The sequence below is a fragment of the Glandiceps talaboti genome, chromosome 5, assembly GCF_964340395.1.
Source record: "Glandiceps talaboti chromosome 5, keGlaTala1.1, whole genome shotgun sequence".
Lineage (NCBI taxonomy): Eukaryota > Metazoa > Hemichordata > Enteropneusta > Spengelidae > Glandiceps > Glandiceps talaboti.
This window is the reverse complement of record NC_135553.1, coordinates 20304169-20321952: the sequence shown is the minus strand read 5'-3', so window position 1 is coordinate 20321952 and position 17784 is coordinate 20304169. Positions and strand designations below refer to the sequence as shown.

The window sequence follows — 17784 nt, the reverse complement described above, 5'->3', positions numbered from 1 at the left end:
TAACCCAACCGACTTTTAACATTTTTTAAAACTTTTAAAAACAAACAGACACAAAATTCTTTGTCTTCTTGACGGTCATTGCACATCATTTTTTTTCTTGACCTTAGTGTTAAAGGATCTGAACATCTGTTCCAGAGTTATTTTATATACTCTACTAATCAGAAACGTATTTAACCATCATTATCAACATTGCATACGTGCAGGCACTGTAGTCAAACTAAGCTAACAATTCAATGACATAATTTTTGGGATGGACCTAAATTTTCTTTATTGATATCAGGATCACAGAGAAACAGCAATGTGTAAACCTATCTACATTCAAGGGAGATTCTATACTCGGCGAAAAAAAGAATTGTGTGTTTCCGATAACATGCCTCAGAAAATAGGGTAGGTAGGTTAGGAATTTATTTCATTTTATTTTATCTTTTTGATTGTTCTTATATTTGTGTTCCGACTCCAGAACAAACAAAATGTTGGTCAGAATACCCCTTCTGTGATAGTTTGATGAAATATATACACAAAAATGCTGGGGAAAGAAAACAGACATGCATGAAAGTCAAGAAGACAAAGAATTTCTTATCTTTTTGTTTTAAAATGCTTTAAAAACATGTTTAGAGTCAGAGGCTTAAACTACGGTCGATCAGGTTATCAGAAACACACTATTTTTTAAATTCAGCCTATAAGATTTTCAAGGCACATAAATATGACACTAGAGGAGGTTCATTTAAAACGTAAGTATTTTACTTTGTTCAAAACTGTGTCTCAGGTTGGAACCATGTGCCTGTAAAGGGTTGAACATTTTGTTTAAACAAAAGCACTGGGCACTCTACAACATGAGGGCGCTAACACACCCATGACTAATATTACCTTTCTCCAATGCAGAGAAGACTGCAGCCAATGAACTCACATCGTCTTGAGGAATCTTATACAAGATTCGTTCATTGAATTTTTCCATGACTTGAGCAGGAGGAAATAATTCCATAACGAATTCTTGTAAGACTCTAACTTTCTCTGCTAGTTCAGTTTCTTCAGCAGCATCATCACTGCCAGCAGCTACTTTCAGCTTGACTTCTAAGACGTAACCACCGCCATATTTGTCCTTTAGATGTTGAGTTGACCCAACGCATCTATAATCAAAACCATCAAATGAAGAGTTGTAACTTATTTGCTGATGATTTTTGGTGGTTGGAAAACACATCAAATACATCAAACGTTTGCTTGAAATTTAATAGTTCTATTAGGCCAAAAAAGAAGAAAGAATTGTTTCTGGTCAGGACAGGCTGTCTAAAATGGTGCGATGATGCAATATTTTTTTTATATTCTCAACAAAGCTGTCACTCAATCTACTATTTATGGCAGTTCCTGTTCTTTTTATCTAGTACTTTAGAGTAAGTGTGTATGTGGGGCAGATGTCATTTGCTTGTTCATGATTGGTTCTCCAGCTGTCTTCACTGAAGTAAGGAAGGTTAATTTTGTGTTTCTCCCCCACCTCTGCAGACTGCATGGGCTGGACACACACACACAAAAAGACCGATGCGAGGGTATTTATGTGATACACGTGCTGATCAGAAACAATTTTTTTTTTCGGCCTTAGTCTGTTTACTGTGCTGCTGTGTTACATCAGTAGCTGTTATCCTATCTCCAAGCCCTCAAAACCAACTCGCTTGTGTTGTTAACAGTTAGAACTGATTCAGTAAGCCTCACCCTCAAAATTCATTGTCAAACATTTGCATGTTAAAGCTGCAAGAGTTGCAACTAGGATAATTTTTTGGGATAATATTTTTATCAAGTAACCAAATACATATTCCATAATAATTGGTCAGTCATTATAAAAAGACATTGAATTTGTATCTATTAATTAGTAGTCAATATTATCCATAGATGGTGTTGTGACAAATATAAATCTTGAGTGAAAGCTTGGTTTTGAATCGGTCAACTTTTTAAAACACATGAACCAGAAGGCATGTAATTGATTGATTGATTGATTGATTGATCAGTCAAATGATTGATTGATTGATTGATTGATTATTGGATTGAATGATTGATTCATTGAATGATTAGTTTTTGTGGTGAAATAAAAGTTACTTTGTGTGATATTGATCAATTGACTGATTTTTGTGGTGATATAAAACTTTTTTTCTTTCTTTCCCTGGCTAGTTTTCACTCCTTTAGCTGTATGTATAATGCACTGTTTATTGACCTTGTCCATTCTTCTCGTCTTATCTATTAATTCAAACATCTCTAAAATTATAATTACCAAGGCATCAGTTACAGCAACAATTTGCTGTATTTCTTACCTTCTTGGAGATTATCACATCAAGCACACACACTATTAAAGCCATGTACAAACAAGTCATTGAGAATGACATACTCCCCGCTATGATTGGGTTTTAAGGAATTATCACTACTCTGATCACGCAACAACACTTGTGAACCTAAATCAAAGAGATTTAGATATGTTGTGTCTGCTTGTTGGACATGGAACATGCCTACAACAATAAAGGATGGGTCGGGTATGGGGGATCGTATCACGACGAAAATGGATATGCACATGTATGTCATAGAACACTGTCCTAATACCAACTTTCGGAATGAGATCTGTTCAAGCATGTCTGAGTTACGGCTTTGGACATAGAAAAACAAAAATGCTGCTAGGCGGCCATATTGGATCGTATCATGAAACAAATTGACGTGCATATGTATACCATTGTATGTTACCCCTGTACCAAGTTTGAAAATAAACGGTCCAGGCATCTCCAAGAAACGGCTGCAGACGGACGGACGGACAGACGGAACCCAATCCATAAGTCCCCATCCCGGACTTCGTCTGGCGGGGACTAAGTATACTCTCTTTGAGATTATCACACCAAGCACACACACTAAGCCATGTACAAACTATACTCTCTTTGAGATTATCACACCAAGCACACACACTAAGCCATGTACAAACTATACTCTCTTTGAGATTATCACACCAAGCACACACACTAAGCCATGTACAAACTATACTCTCTTTGAGATTATCACACCAAGCACACACACTAAGCCATGTACAAACTATACTCCCTTTGAGATTATTACACCAAGCACACACACTAAGCCATGTACAAACTATACTCTCTTTTACACTTTTATATGAAGCTTTATTTCATCCTTAAAAGTTAAGATTATTTATAGTGAATCCATGGCATTACCTCAGTTGTCCAAGTGTCATGATCCCAACTCTGGAACACACAGCATCAGCTTCTTCCATGGAGTGAGTGGTTAAAATAGCCCCTCTCTCACCAACAAAACTGGCAGTTATAGTATCCCTGTATTGGTGGGAAAAATGAAGAAAAATATTCACTTTCTTGCCCCTTAATTATTTGATAAGAAATCATGGAAACATGTAGCCTGTAAGGTACATGCTGTGACGGGGCGCCCTCACACATCAGTCCACCAAAGGAGAGGAGGCCGGTGAGGGCGGAACAATGCGACGTATCTTAACAGTCTAGGTAATATGTAATATGTGATATGTGTTGTCTCTGTCGAACTAACAGACTGAGTATAGTATTGTTACTTTGAATTTTCTGTACTATACCTGTAATAAATTTGACCTCCTGATAGAGGGTCAAACTAGAATGCTTTACATAGTACTGGAAGTGTAGTATGAGGAGGGGTAGTCATGGTGAACTTGAATGTGAATGGTATTTCAATGACACACTGCATTCGTGGTAAAATTCTGACAAGAGTTCGGACGCCATACAATAATAATATAATAATAATGTTCGGTTTTTATATAGCGCTTTCCCACACCGTGCTCAAAGCGCTTTACAATTATTACCCCTGGCTCGGATCAGAACGGCACAACGGCCCTTTAGTCTTCCTCAACTCCCCGGGGAGCATACAATCCATTGCAGCCATTTAAGCGCATAGGATTAAAGCCTTCACATTGCAACCTACATCCTACCAGGTCCCCAATTATACAGCTGGGTTGACTGAAGCACAGTCGTGGTTCAAATCTTGCCCAAGGACTTTAGCCACTCAGAAACAAACAGCAGGCAGCGACAGGGCTCGAACCTGCAACCTGTAGATTCCAAGCCAGTCACGCTAACCATTCACCCATCATGACTCCATGGTATTGAATTCACAAAAAAGGATGCAAGTTTTCTTCATAATACGTTTAATAAAATATTGGTTATTTTTTTTTCATTTATCTAACTCTGACGAAAGTCAGGTAGTCCACACAGGTGACGAACACCTACAAACATGGACCCCGAAACCAATATACATAGAAATAAAAGATAACCAGCAAAACCTACAGATAATAATAACTTTATTGCCACATATAAACTTAAAAAGTTTACAATGGAAGTCGGTGTGGTTTCGCAGTCAAAACACAAAAGATACAAAAACTAGGATATAATACAATGACAGACACAAATAAAAAGGCAGTGACTAAAAAAATGTTCTGATCTAAAGACCTGCTAAAAACTGTATATCATGCTCTGTTTAGTGTGCGTATGGCCGTGGGGTAGAAACTTTTACTGAAACGATTTGTACGTGATTTAATTGATCTATACCGTGACCCAGAAGGCAGTAATTCAAACATATTGTGTGCAGGGTGAAATTCATCTTTGATTATTGATTTTGATTTCCTCATTGTGCGATCGATAAAGAGTGATTCAAGGGAAGGAAGGTCTGCCCCAATAATTGAAGACGCGGTTTTAACAACACTGTTTAGCTTATCATGGTCTCTACTAGTAATATTGCAATACCAGACAGTGAACGAGAATGTGAGAATACTTTCGACTACTGCACGGTAAAATTTGACCATGATCGTTTTGCTGACACCGAAACTCTTTAGGCGACGGAGAAAGAAAAGACGCTGACGGGCTTTCTTTACGACGTTATCTACATGCATTCCCCACTTAAGATCATCTGAAATAAGTGTACCAAGAAACTTAAACACTTCAACAATCTCGACCTGTTTACCGTGAACCGATAGTGGAATGTGTTCCGTACTGTGTTTTCTAAAGTCTACAATAATTTCCTTGGTCTTGTCAACATTCAATTCTAAGTTATTTTCACCACACCATCCAACCAGCTGACTTACTTGTTCTCGGTATGCACTCTCATTGTTATTCTTTATAAAGCCAGTGACGGTAGTGTCATCTGCAAATTTGACGATCATGGAGCTATCGACACTTGGAGTACAATCATGTGTAACAAGGGAATACAACATGGGGGAGAGAACACATCCTTGTGGGGCACCTGTGCTAAGAGTAATTGATTTGGACGAAAATGAACCGATCTTAACAATTTGGGGTCTGTTTGAGAGAAAATCTAAAACCCAGTGACATAAAGAGCTGTTAATACCGAGTGATATCAGTTTCTGGTGGAGGTTGGTAGGTATGATAGTGTTGAAGGCCGAACTGTAATCAATGAATAAAATTCTCGCATATGTGTTGGCATTTTCTAGATGGTTAAGGACATGATGTATTGTTAGGGAAACAGCATCATCTACAGAACGATTAACTCGGTAGGCAAACTGGTAAGGGTCAAGTGATCGGGGAAGAATGGATTTGAGATATTGTAGGACCAAGCGTTCTAACACCTTCATAATGACAGAAGTTAAAGCCACTGGCCTGTAGTCGTTAAGGCAAGTTACAGCAGGTTTTTTCGGAACTGGTACTATTATAGATTTTTTGAGTACATGCGGAACTTTGCAAAGGCGAAGTGACAAATTAAAGATACCTTCAAAGACTGTAGAGAGTTGACTAGAGCATGCTCGCAACAGACGTGGAGTTATTTCATCTGGACCTGCTGCTTTACTAACATTCATCCTAGAAAATATACGACTTACATCTGTATCAGTTATTGTAAAAGCCTGAGTGTCATTACCGGTACTAGTTACATTAACATAAGGCCTATTGTTCTGCTTGTCAAAACGACTGTAAAATACATTTAGCTCATCGGGAAGATTTTGATTCTGCATAACTATACGTTTAGATTTGCTTTTATAATTAACGATCTTATTCAGACCTTGCCAAAGTTCTCTTGGGGTATTCGCACTAAGGTTGTCTTCAAGTTTACAGCGGTAATTACGCTTGGCTTTCTTGATAGCTTTTCGAAGTTCATATTTCGCCCTCTTATAACTCTCCGGATTATTTGAATGGTAGGCTTCCTCTTTTGCCTTGAGTTTACTTCTGATGCTCTTATTAAACCATGGTTTGTCAGTAGGGTATTTTGTTACAGATTTTGGTGGGATGCAAATATCCTCACAGAATTTGATGTAACTGATCACCGACTCTGTTAATTCATCGATGTCCGTGGCGTTTTCGTGAAACACACTCCAGTCTGTAATTTCGAAGCAGTTACGAAGGTTTTCAATAGCATCCTCTGACCATACGCAGATAGATCTTTTGACGGGTTTTTCACGTTTTAGTTGTTGTCTGTAAGATGGTATCAGGTAAACCATAATGTGATCGGAGTTACCGAGGGGGGCACGGGCAATTGACCGATACGAATTTTTCATAGTGGTGTAACAATGATCTAATATGTTTTCACCCCTCGTAGCACATGTCACTTGTTGGTAGTAGTTAGGTAATTCCTTTCGTAGATTAGCTTTATTAAAATCACCGGCTATGATGGAAACTGAATTAGCGTTCAAATTTTCGTTTTTGGTGACAATGTCGGATAATTCGTTGATTGCTGAAGTTGTATTTGCATCAGGTGGTATATACACCGCGGTGAGAATAACAGATGAAAATTCTCTTGGGAGGTAGAAAGGTCTACATTTAATTGTGATGGATTCAAGTTCAGGAGAGCACGATTGTGAAAGTACTTTGACATTCGTACACCATGCGTCGTTGACCATAAAACAGACACCTCCACCCTTCACCTTTTTCGTGCGGCTCGGAGAACGGTCTAATCTAAATATGGAAAATCCAGGTGGTTGCACAGCTGAGTCAGGTATATATACAATACAAGATAAAGGGCAACACCTAAAATTACTTTAAAGAACACTTATGATGCCCATGGATGTTGAGTCAATGTAAATACTTGCATTTGGCCAGGTTATGGCAGTGTGTTTGTAGTGTACACCTTTTACCATGGTAACAACACCCTTATCTATTGCCCCATGGATTAATTAAGCTTGTATCACTCACAGAGACAGTTTAGTGTTTCTGCCATAAAAAATTTCATCCAGAACCTCTAGGTTAAGGCCTAAACATTTCTACTGAGTGAGTTACGATGATAGTTGGTACCACAACTATTTGTCAATAACACCCTTATTTAAGACCTACAGTTGAACCTGTAGTTGCGGTGATAGTTGAGTTTTTTTTCTGTGCTATAACACGTAATGGATAGCTAAAGCATTTTAGCTACTTGCCCCGCTCACTTAGAATGTTCACATCAGGTGTAAAATACACAATGTATTGATTGCTTTAATATTATCAGCTCAGTAGTGGTCACTCTAAATGTAATCTATCTGTAAACAATGTTTACTCATTGGGAAGGGGAGACCCTAGCTGATCACTAACAGTGAATGAAGTGTCAATAAAATTTGCCTATATTCTAATTGTGACACAGTTGGGTTTCGTCTGCTTACAAGATTGTTTACAAATTTCAGTACCTTTAGAGTGAGCACTACTGGGCTGATAACTGTTATCCAAACATTCTAAGTGAATGGGGCAAGTAGCTGAAATGCTTTTGTAATCCGTTAAGCGTTGTAAAACTTCAGTCGACAATAATCTCTAAGGCCTGTGATTAATCATGAACCATTTACTGCGAGAGGTTAGCTCGTCTCCACTATTATACAAAAACATCAAAAAGTTTTCCGGTTACAGTCTTATTGTCTTACCATAGAAACCTCTTTGCTCCAGGATCCAAACCAGTGGAGGGTTCATCAAGAAGTACAATCCCTGGTTCTCCCAACATACTGATCAAGAAACATAGCTGGAAGAAAAAAACGAGTTTTCCAAATTGTTAATTGTATTATTACAGCCACTTTGGAGAAATAAATTTTGATATGATTGCAATATTGTGATACATTACTATGGACATTGATCATGCAATAATATTTGTTATTGAGGGTTAATGTCCACAATGATCATCTTCACTCTCGTATACAGAAAGTATTAATCTTCTGCAATTTATTGAGTTACAAACAAGGACTTGGCAAAAGTTGTTTCACATTGATTTTTCAAGTAGGAAGCCATGATAAAATTGTTTTATAAATTGAAAAGTCAAAATAAATAATAAATCTTCATCTATATGACCACTTTACTCCCCCAAGGTCCCTAACCCCGCTGTTGTACATGTACCGAGTAAAACTAAATTCATCAATCATGTTACAATTAATGCAGTCTGTAGATTGCTTCGAAATGACATTTATCATACAGATTTATAATGAAGGTATCCTGAAATCAAGGTAATTTTTGGAATGATATTCATACCTGATTTCTCCAGCATAAGTTTTAAACACATACTGACTGTGTAAACATTAATGCTTACCTTTCGTTTAGTTCCTCCAGACAAGTTCTTAGCTCTCTTATCGGCATGTTCTTGCATCTTCAGTGCATTTAGAAAACTGAAAAAGAATGACCACATTCTAATTTCTATATTTTGCTGTGTAGACAGCTTTCGTTGAATGTTGAAAGTGAATGTTATACTGTCACTTTACCGCAAAAGATTATTTGATAGATGTTAAGCTTGTCACCATAGACTAGTAGCCTGTTTACGGCACTGTCGAGATACAATGTTAGCTCTTGTAATCTCTGCTTGCCATGACTATATTTTTTAAACAGTTAATGTAGCCACTCCCCAAAAAGTCGTTATCACAAACTGGTATGTTAAATTTACATAATCATAATGTAAATAACATGTAAATTATCACATGTCCACTACATATGCATGATGTTACCTTGTCTACACTAAGCAATGCATGTATATAAATTTATTGTACATCGACATGGTGTACCTTATGGATTAGATTCCCATGTTCTCCTTTAGTGTTGGCATCAAGCCTTAGCTAACACAAACATGCGTAGTGGACACTAAGTGGGGTAAGTGTACTAATGATATTTCATTTGTTGATGATACAAATAAGAATTTCGAAGAGGCTGTCTAAACCCAACACTAACTCATACTTTAAGCCATTCTACATTTATGCCAGTCAAACCATAGACAATGGAGCCGGAGTGGACCACCGTCTATGGTCAAACTGATGTTACGGTTTGTAGTCTCTACTTACTAGTCTGAGATTTCCTTGCGATCCTTGGGGTGAATTCCTTTGATGGCCGCATATACCTCTATGTGTTCTCTGGTTGTGATGTCATCCCACAGAGGGTTAATTTGAGGACAGTAGCCCATCAACAAGAAGGCATCAGACACAGGTGAATTAACATCATGTCCACCAATTGTCACCTTGCAGAGAGTGAATAAAAAAGATATCAACATATATATAAATATACATGTACATCCATCCATATGTACACATTGTTACATACATACATGGATACATACATACATACATACATACATACATACATACATGTACATACATACATACATACATGCATACATACATACATACATGCATATATACATACATACATACATACATACATACATACATACATACGTGCATACATACACACATGCAAACATGTACACACATACACACATGTACATACATGCACACACACACACACACACACACACACACACACACATATATATATACAATGATACATACACACAAAGATGGATAGACATTTTGATATCCTATAGCACAGTTGAACCTTACTTTAGCTGTAAAAACACTGATAACATTCAGACACGATAAACAGGAAACAGATGTAATTTTCCTCTTTTGGATGATGCCATATATACACGATATCATTTTACTTCTAACAGGAACTTGTAAGATTATAAATAAGAAGACATTTGTAATATTTGCATAGACAGCTGCCATACACTCTCACACACATAGACAACAACATGGCAAGACAATACATTCAAATGCTCTTTGCTGTCATATTGTGCATGGTAGAAATCCCAGTCGTGATGTCACAGAACCTGAACTTGGGGGAGAACAGACAAGAGGGAGAAGTTCATGTCCAAGCAGAGCAATCTGATAGCAGATCTTGCCAGTATACAATAACAGTACCAACAATTTGCACAGCAGTGTCTGAAGACATAGAGGCAAGATTCACACAGTTAACTGAAGAACTTGCTGAATGGAGAAGTATCACTGCTAACCAGATAGAAGACCTTACTAAACTTTTTGTTTCGCCATCACAGAATATTGGATTTGACCAGTGTACAAAGTTTCAAAAATCTCACAGAGGTAAGTTTATAGTCCATTTTGATTTCCATGAATTAAGGAGTGTCCTGTTTTCTTGCTAAAGCATGTCGCTCAAATAACTCACTATTTGGTTACGAGGAAGTAAATTGCAGAAAGTCATGAATTTTCAAAAAAGACAGCTGGCAAACATGTTACATGTGATAATTTCATTTGACTGGTAGCTAGTAATAAGGCCGAAAAAAATTGTGTGGTTTCGATTACACTCAACTTTAGAATATGTGGGGTAGGTAGATTTTTTTGATCTTTTTTTTTCTTGTGTGAGTGTTTAGTTCAGGTAGTTAAGTTTTCCGTATCTAACAAATTTAGTTTGAGGAAACATTCCAGGCGCAGCCAGTGCAGCTTTAAGAAACAATTTTATTATGTTTTTACACACAAGCCAGATTATTGTAGATGTTGTTGGAAGTCTCTGATTCTGACCAGTACAGTAACTACAAAATGAAGCCTTAATATCTATCATCACATATGCTGCCAATGTGAATTATTGAAATAACGCTTTTGTGTGTGTGCTAAAAACATGATGTTGAGGTCAATCTAGTTGCAAAAGAGATTTGACTTTTTGAAATCTGAGATTTAATGACTTGTTTCTTTTTGGCACTTCCTAGTTAGTGGTCTGTAATAATGCCTAGAAACTCTGTGTTTTAGATTGTAATGAAGTATTCCGATCTAATCCTACGATGACCAGTGGTGTGTACAAAATCCAGCCATGGGATAGTCCACAGCCATTCCATGCTTACTGTCAAGCCAATGAAACTGATGTCTGGACTGTCATACAACGGCGTCTGGATGGATCCGTCAATTTCTACAAAGACTGGCAAGCTTATAAGAATGGTTTCGGTAACCGTACTGGTGAGTTCTGGCTGGGGAATGATAACATCTACTACCTGACAAGTCAAGGACATTACAAACTACGCATTGACCTAGAAGACTGGGAAGGTGGTGTACGCTATGCCGAATATGATCGTATTTGGATTGATGGTGAAAATGAGAAGTACAGGCTCCACCTTGGTGAATACTCTGGCAATGCTGGGGATGCTTTCTCATACCACAACAATTACAGATTCACTACCAAAGACCAAGATAATGATGGATATTCTGAAAACTGTGCTCAGTTGAAACAAGGAGGGTGGTGGTTTAACCGTTGTCAGCAGTGTAGCTTAAATGGCTTGTACTTCGAAGGAGGCCACTACCAATCTGATTACAACAAAGGTGTACAGTGGACAGCATGGAAATCTAGTTGGTATTCTTTGAAGAAAGTTACCATGAAAATTATCGCTACAACTTAAAAAGGTATCTCCGGAAAAGACACAGTGGCTTGAAAGACAAACTTGGACTCATCTTTTATGTACAGTAGTACATGGAATATGGTGCAAAATTAAGAAGAATATTACGATTGAGGCATGCATCTACGATGAAACTGTGTTACTTTAATTCCCTTTTCATCGAGTAAAATTCATTAAATCTTAGGTAGAATTAGGAAAGATTGTTTTATCTATAAGCATGAATATTTTTTTTTTGTATTTTATTATTATAACATTTTTATTGGGCATATTACAAAAATACAATTGTTGTAGTTACCTTCATGAACTGTTATCATTCCTCTTTTGTTCTGTTTTAGACAGAAGTACAAAAATGTACCTCACAGTAGACGTCTAGTAGATGTACTCCTGTTCATCATTTTTTGAAAAAATAAAGTTGGCATGGAAATTTGTTGTTGAGGACTATCGCAGGAAAACAGTACTGAGATCGGATGTAAGTTGTAAAATATTGGAATGCTAGAATGGTGATATTGGATTTTTCTGTGTTATTAGAGAACCATGTACATATGTAGTAGTGCACTATGCCATTACAGCGACTGTGTGAAGCCACAAGCAGTGAGAAAAGACAATTTAGAAACCCATTTTCCACAAATTGCAGCCACACTAGCTACTACAATGGTTTTCAGTCCTACAAGTAAACACTCACCCTTTGCACTACAACCCATAACACCAAAGTAAACCATTTTGTGTATGCACCACAATAATTTATTGCATCCATATCAAGTGTAAAAAGTATACTGTTTCATTTGCTAATTGACCACATTAGAAAGGCCACATGCTAGACTTGTAAATAAACCAATTGAAACAGTACACTTTTATACTTGATATGAATGCTACAAACGAATGTAGCACATTGAGAAAGTGCTATACTTCAGTATTACTAGTTGTATTGTGGGCTACAAGCCTCACTGTCTAGCAGGGTTTCAACATTCAATAATTTTGAAAACGATAAAGTTAACTCACCTTTCCACAATCAGCGGCCACGTCAGCTGTTATGATGTTCATACTGGTTGTTTTACCGGCACCATTTGGTCCTAGTAAACCAAACACTTCACCTCGCTCTATAGCCAAGGACAAATTTCGGACAGCAACTTTGATATTTTCATCTTGTTCTCCATCTTTATAGTTTTTCTTTCCAGTTCCCCTTTTCTTACTTTTGCCTGCCCCATTAAAGGATTTTCTAATGCCCTTTACCACGACTGATGGAGGCTGTTGGAATGAAATATACATTTAAAAAGTTATTCAATCCCCTGGTGATTTTGTGTCATCTAATCTTCAGTGGCGCTATAAGGATTTGGTCAAGAAAAAAAGAAGAATTGTTTCTGGTTAGGACAGTTTGTCTAAAATGGTATGTATAATTCTCAACAAACCTGTCACTCAATCTACTATTTATGACAGTTATAGGTTTTAGTACTTTAGAGCAAGTGTGTATGTGTGGCAGATGTAAGCATTTGCTTGTTCATAATTGGCTCTGCAGTTGTCTTCACTGAAGTAGGGAGGGTTATTTTTGTGTGTCTCCCCCCCCCCCCCCCCCCCCCCCCCCCAATAACTGTGACCTCAATTTTCTGTTGTAACATTTAAGACACAGTCATCGACATACTCTTTGGGAAAAAACATCCACAATGTAATTTGAGTTCTTTATCTCCACAACTTTAAGCCCCTTCCACCTTGATAAAATACACAACCAAAATATAAAGTGTTGTTTTTTAAGACTGTGAGAGGGTGATACAGTGTGTATGTAAGAAACTGTCATGTATCAAGTCCACTACTACAATGTTTTGCCTGGCTTTCATTCCTGTTAAAAGTACAAGTCATTCACTAGAGGGCGCTGTTGATGCAGGTGCTCCTACAAACCTTCTCCATGGAACTGATATCAGTCATGTTGTCCACCTTTTCTCTTTCATTTCTCACATCATCATCTTCATCAACAGAAATATCTGGGTTTTGTTGATCAGCAGCAAGGGTACTTTTACAACATCTGAAAATATATTCAAAATATGGAGTTGATAAATAGGGGTATGACCAAATATGGCCTTCATAAATAGACAATGACCAAATATGGATTGGAGTTGATGTAGAGGTGTGACCAAATATGGAGTTAGTAATAAAGGGGATGTCAAAATATGGAGCTGAGAAGTGGAGGTATGATCAAATATGGACATGATAAATAGACAATGACCAAATACAGAGTTGATAAATAACAGGTATGACCAAATACGGACTTGATACATAGACAATGACCAAATATGGAGTTGGTAAAAAATAGTTTGACCAAATATGGCATTGATAAACAGACCTTGACCAAATACGGAGTTTTGTAAAAAGATGTATGACCAAATATGGACTTGGTAAATAAGGTTATGACTAAATATGGAGTTGATAAATAGCGATATGACCAAATCTTGAGTCCATAAAATGCCCAGACCCCAAAAACACTGTAATAACTGTGTTATGAACATATATCATAACATTACAGAAACTAGACATCACCCAGTTTTAGGGTGGAAACACCACTGCTGGGCATGTAATATAATTATTATTACATTTCAAGTGAACATTCATACTTATAGAAATATTAACTTTAGCAATTGTGATTTCAGTCATAATTTCAACAGATTGCCAAAACCATACTTTTGTCTGTGACATAGTTCTGCTTGTTTCTCTGGTGATTTTCCCATGGGGGAATGAGTACCACCTGCATGTATCCCAGATATTTGTATCTAAAACATTAGGCTGGATGCCAGCGGGGTCTCTAACTAAACCACAGTCTGGTCAAAGTCCCTCAATCAGCACAAAAAGTTATTCATCAAATCAGTGTACCCTCAACTGTTATAGTGATGTAAACAGTGTATAAGTAGCATCCCTGAGTTGACAAATATACCATATTTGGACAGTACATAACTGCCCCAAGAAACACTAACTTTAATGAGGGACTGTGTTATTGGTTAGGATTTTGTGACTGATTAACAAAGACATGATGTTAATGACTGTGTGGGTGGCTGTGGATGAATTTTAAATTGCATTTCATGCATCTCAGGACTTCTAGAGTAATGACTTTGACTATACTGTGAGTGGAGGCGTTGATGGTAACGATACAGTATAGGAACTAGACTGTGAGTGGAGGTGTAAATGGTAACCATACTGTATAGGAACTAGACTGTGAGTGGAGGTGTAAATGGTAACCATACTGTATAGGAACTAGACTATGAGTGGAGGTGTAAATGGTAACGATACTGTATAGGAACTAGACTGTGAGTGGAGGTGTAAATGGTAACGATACTGTATAGGAACTAGACTGTGAATGGAGGTGTAAATGGTAATGATACTGTATAGGAACTAGACTGTGAGTGAAGGTGTAAATGGTAACGATACTGTATAGGAACTAGACTATGAGTGGAGGTGTAAATGGTACCGATACTGTATAGGAACTACACTGTGAGTGGAAGTGTAAATGGTAACGATACTGTATAGGAACTAGACTGTGAGTGGAGGTGTAAATGGTAATGATACTGTATAGGAACTAGACTACTAAAACACTGACATGTATATCATTTCAGGATGTACAACAAACTATGTGTCCAAGATATACATACTTGAAACTTTCACTGAGAGGAGTTCCAGTTGTTCTTGCATCCAGGTATTTCAGGAGTAGGATATAGAGAGTGAAACCAACTATCATCTGGTGAAGGAAAGAGTACACTAATTAGATCTAAGCACAAGTAAAGCAACAATCGTGTATAGATAAAATGATGTAGGCTTGGTGTTTCACTCATGGGACATTACAGCTAAAATGATGTAAGCTTGGTGTTTCACTCATGGGACATTACAGCTAAAATCATGCAGGCTTGGTGTTTCACTCATGGGACATTACAGCTAAAATGATGTAGGCTTGGTGTTTCACTCATGGGACATTACAGCTCAAATGATGTAGGCTTGGTGTTTCACTCATGGGACATTACAGCTAAAATGATGTAGGCTTTGTGTTTCACTCATGGGACATTACAGCTAAAATGATGTAGGCTTGGTGTTTCACTCATGGGACATTACAGCTAAAATGATGTAGGCTTGGTGTTTCACTCATGGGACATTACAGCTCAAATGATGTAGGCTTGGTGTTTCACTCATGGGACATTACAGCTCAAATGATGTAGGCTTGGTGTTTCACTCATGGGACATTACAGCTAAAATGATGTAGGCTTGGTGTTTCACTCATGGGGACATTACAGCTAAAATGATGTAGGCTTGGTGTTTAACTCATGGGGACATTACAGCTAAAATGATGTAGGCTTGGTGTTTCACTCATGGGGACATTACAGCTAAAATGATGCAGGCTTGGTGTTTCTCTCATGGGACATTACAGCTAAAATGATGTAGGCTTGGTGTTTCACTCATGGGACATTACTGCTAAATTGATGCAGGCTTGGTGTTTCACTCATGGGACATTACATTTTTTAAACAGAGCTAGACATATTTCAACTCTAGACTAACAATAACAGAGACACAACAAATACAGCAGGATCCTTTGCCCAATTACATTGAACACTGATATGCATTGCTATTCTTTCACAGTGCAGTAGAAACTGGCTTCTAATGATGATTACACATGTAATGTGCATTTTACTTATTATACAATGTATTATTTTGGATACTTCCTCATAATAGTATACCAAGGTCATTGCTAATTACATTATACAATGTAGTTACACTTGAGATATAACTGGGTAATGTCACTTCAGTATATGGTGAATGCGTTGTACTGATCTACTAGTGTGCCATTTTGATGACACATGTAAGTAACACAACACCATTTTTTCCTTGGTTTACAATACATACAGCTTAAAATGACAAAACTAGCTGTATTAGTTCCATTTCTCTTTGATTATTGACTGCTACAAATGAACATGCGGTATGTAATATAAGGTAAGGTGCTGAGCCCAAATTTTTTTCAAACTTGTTCAAACAAAGGCACTGGCCCCTTTGACCGAGTGAGGGCGCTAATTCAAAACTGGCTATGTTTTTGCTTGGACTGTATCTTTCAAACAACCTGTACCTTACAGACTATATACAAAATCATGTACTTACTGTAATAAACGTAGGTATTATGTAGCTGTCCATCTTAAAGTACTCCTCAAAAGGTACATCACCTGGTCCATTGGCAAGTGCATATGTTTGATATACCTAGTGAAAGATTACACCATACAAGGTTATACATGTGGTTGCTTACGGTTACCAAACTAATTGTTTTAACTTTACGTTCTAACTATCTGCATTTAGAACATAAAATAATATGTACCATTCAAATTGGCTTCTACAAAATAATAGATAATATAGGAGTGCTAAATTGTTAAAAAGGTTAGAGATCATTTCTTCTCTAACGTCAGTCTCACAGTCACATAAAAGTAACCCTAATTCTATGTCGGCATTGTTATGGATGAGAATCTGTTATTCATTCTGGATTTTTAATTTATGAAGCAATTTTATCATGGCAGTATCCACCAACGATTCCATGGGTTGGATATATCACACAGAAAATGTCAACTTACCCTGTCAATGTAGTACAACCCACCAACGATTCCATGGGTTGGAAATATCACACAGAAAATGTCAACTTACCCTGTCAATGTAGTACAACCCACCAAGAACAATTCCATGGGTTGGATATATCACACAGAAAATGCCAACTTACCCTGTCAATGTAGTACAACCCACCAACGATTCCATGGGTTGGAAATATCACACAGAAAATGTCAACTTACCCTGTCAATGTAGTACAACCCACCAACGATTCCATGGGTTGGAAATATCACACAGAAAATGTCAACTTACCCTGTCAATGTAGTACAACCCACCAACGATTCCATGGGTTGGAAATATCACACAGAAAATGTCAACTTACCCTGTCAATGTAGTACAACCCTCCAACGATTCCATGGGTTGGAAATATCACACAGAAAATGTCAACTTACCCTGTCAATGTAGTACAACCCACCAACGATTCCATGGGTTGGAAATATCACACAGAAAATGTCAACTTACCCTGTCAATGTAGTACAACCCACCAAGAACAATTCCATGGGTTGGAAATATCACACAGAAAATGCCAACTTACCCTGT

At 37.4% G+C, this 17784-nt stretch overlaps 2 protein-coding genes across 2 annotated transcripts in view; one reads left to right on the top strand and one right to left on the bottom strand.

The window, feature by feature from the left end:
* Positions 1–17784, bottom strand: part of LOC144434979 (cholesterol transporter ABCA5-like) — a 57760-nt gene that overhangs the window by 5619 nt on the left and 34357 nt on the right. Inside the window, exons 23-31 of the mRNA XM_078123510.1 lie at positions 16753–16848; positions 15264–15349; positions 13525–13648; positions 12634–12879; positions 9239–9411; positions 8500–8575; positions 7847–7941; positions 3195–3311; positions 868–1127 (exon numbers count right to left, since the gene is read on the bottom strand). Of these exons, the coding sequence (XP_077979636.1) occupies positions 868–1127; positions 3195–3311; positions 7847–7941; positions 8500–8575; positions 9239–9411; positions 12634–12879; positions 13525–13648; positions 15264–15349; positions 16753–16848 (1273 nt within the window). The remainder of the gene's footprint in view (positions 1–867; positions 1128–3194; positions 3312–7846; positions 7942–8499; positions 8576–9238; positions 9412–12633; positions 12880–13524; positions 13649–15263; positions 15350–16752; positions 16849–17784) is intronic.
* Positions 9967–11874, top strand: LOC144434980 (fibrinogen-like protein 1). Its single transcript, XM_078123511.1, has 2 exons — positions 9967–10336; positions 10997–11874. The coding sequence occupies exons 1-2, from the start codon at positions 9988–9990 to the stop codon at positions 11635–11637; spliced, it is 990 nt and encodes a 329-aa protein (XP_077979637.1). The 5' UTR covers positions 9967–9987; the 3' UTR covers positions 11638–11874.

Coding starts and splice junctions, on each gene's coding strand:
- LOC144434980 (XM_078123511.1), top strand. CDS start 9,988: ATGGCAAGACAATACATTCAAATGCTCTTTGCTGTCATATTGTGCATG. Junction 10,337..10,996: donor GTTTCAAAAATCTCACAGAG/GTAAGTTTATAG, acceptor TCTGTGTTTTAG/ATTGTAATGAAGTATTCCGA.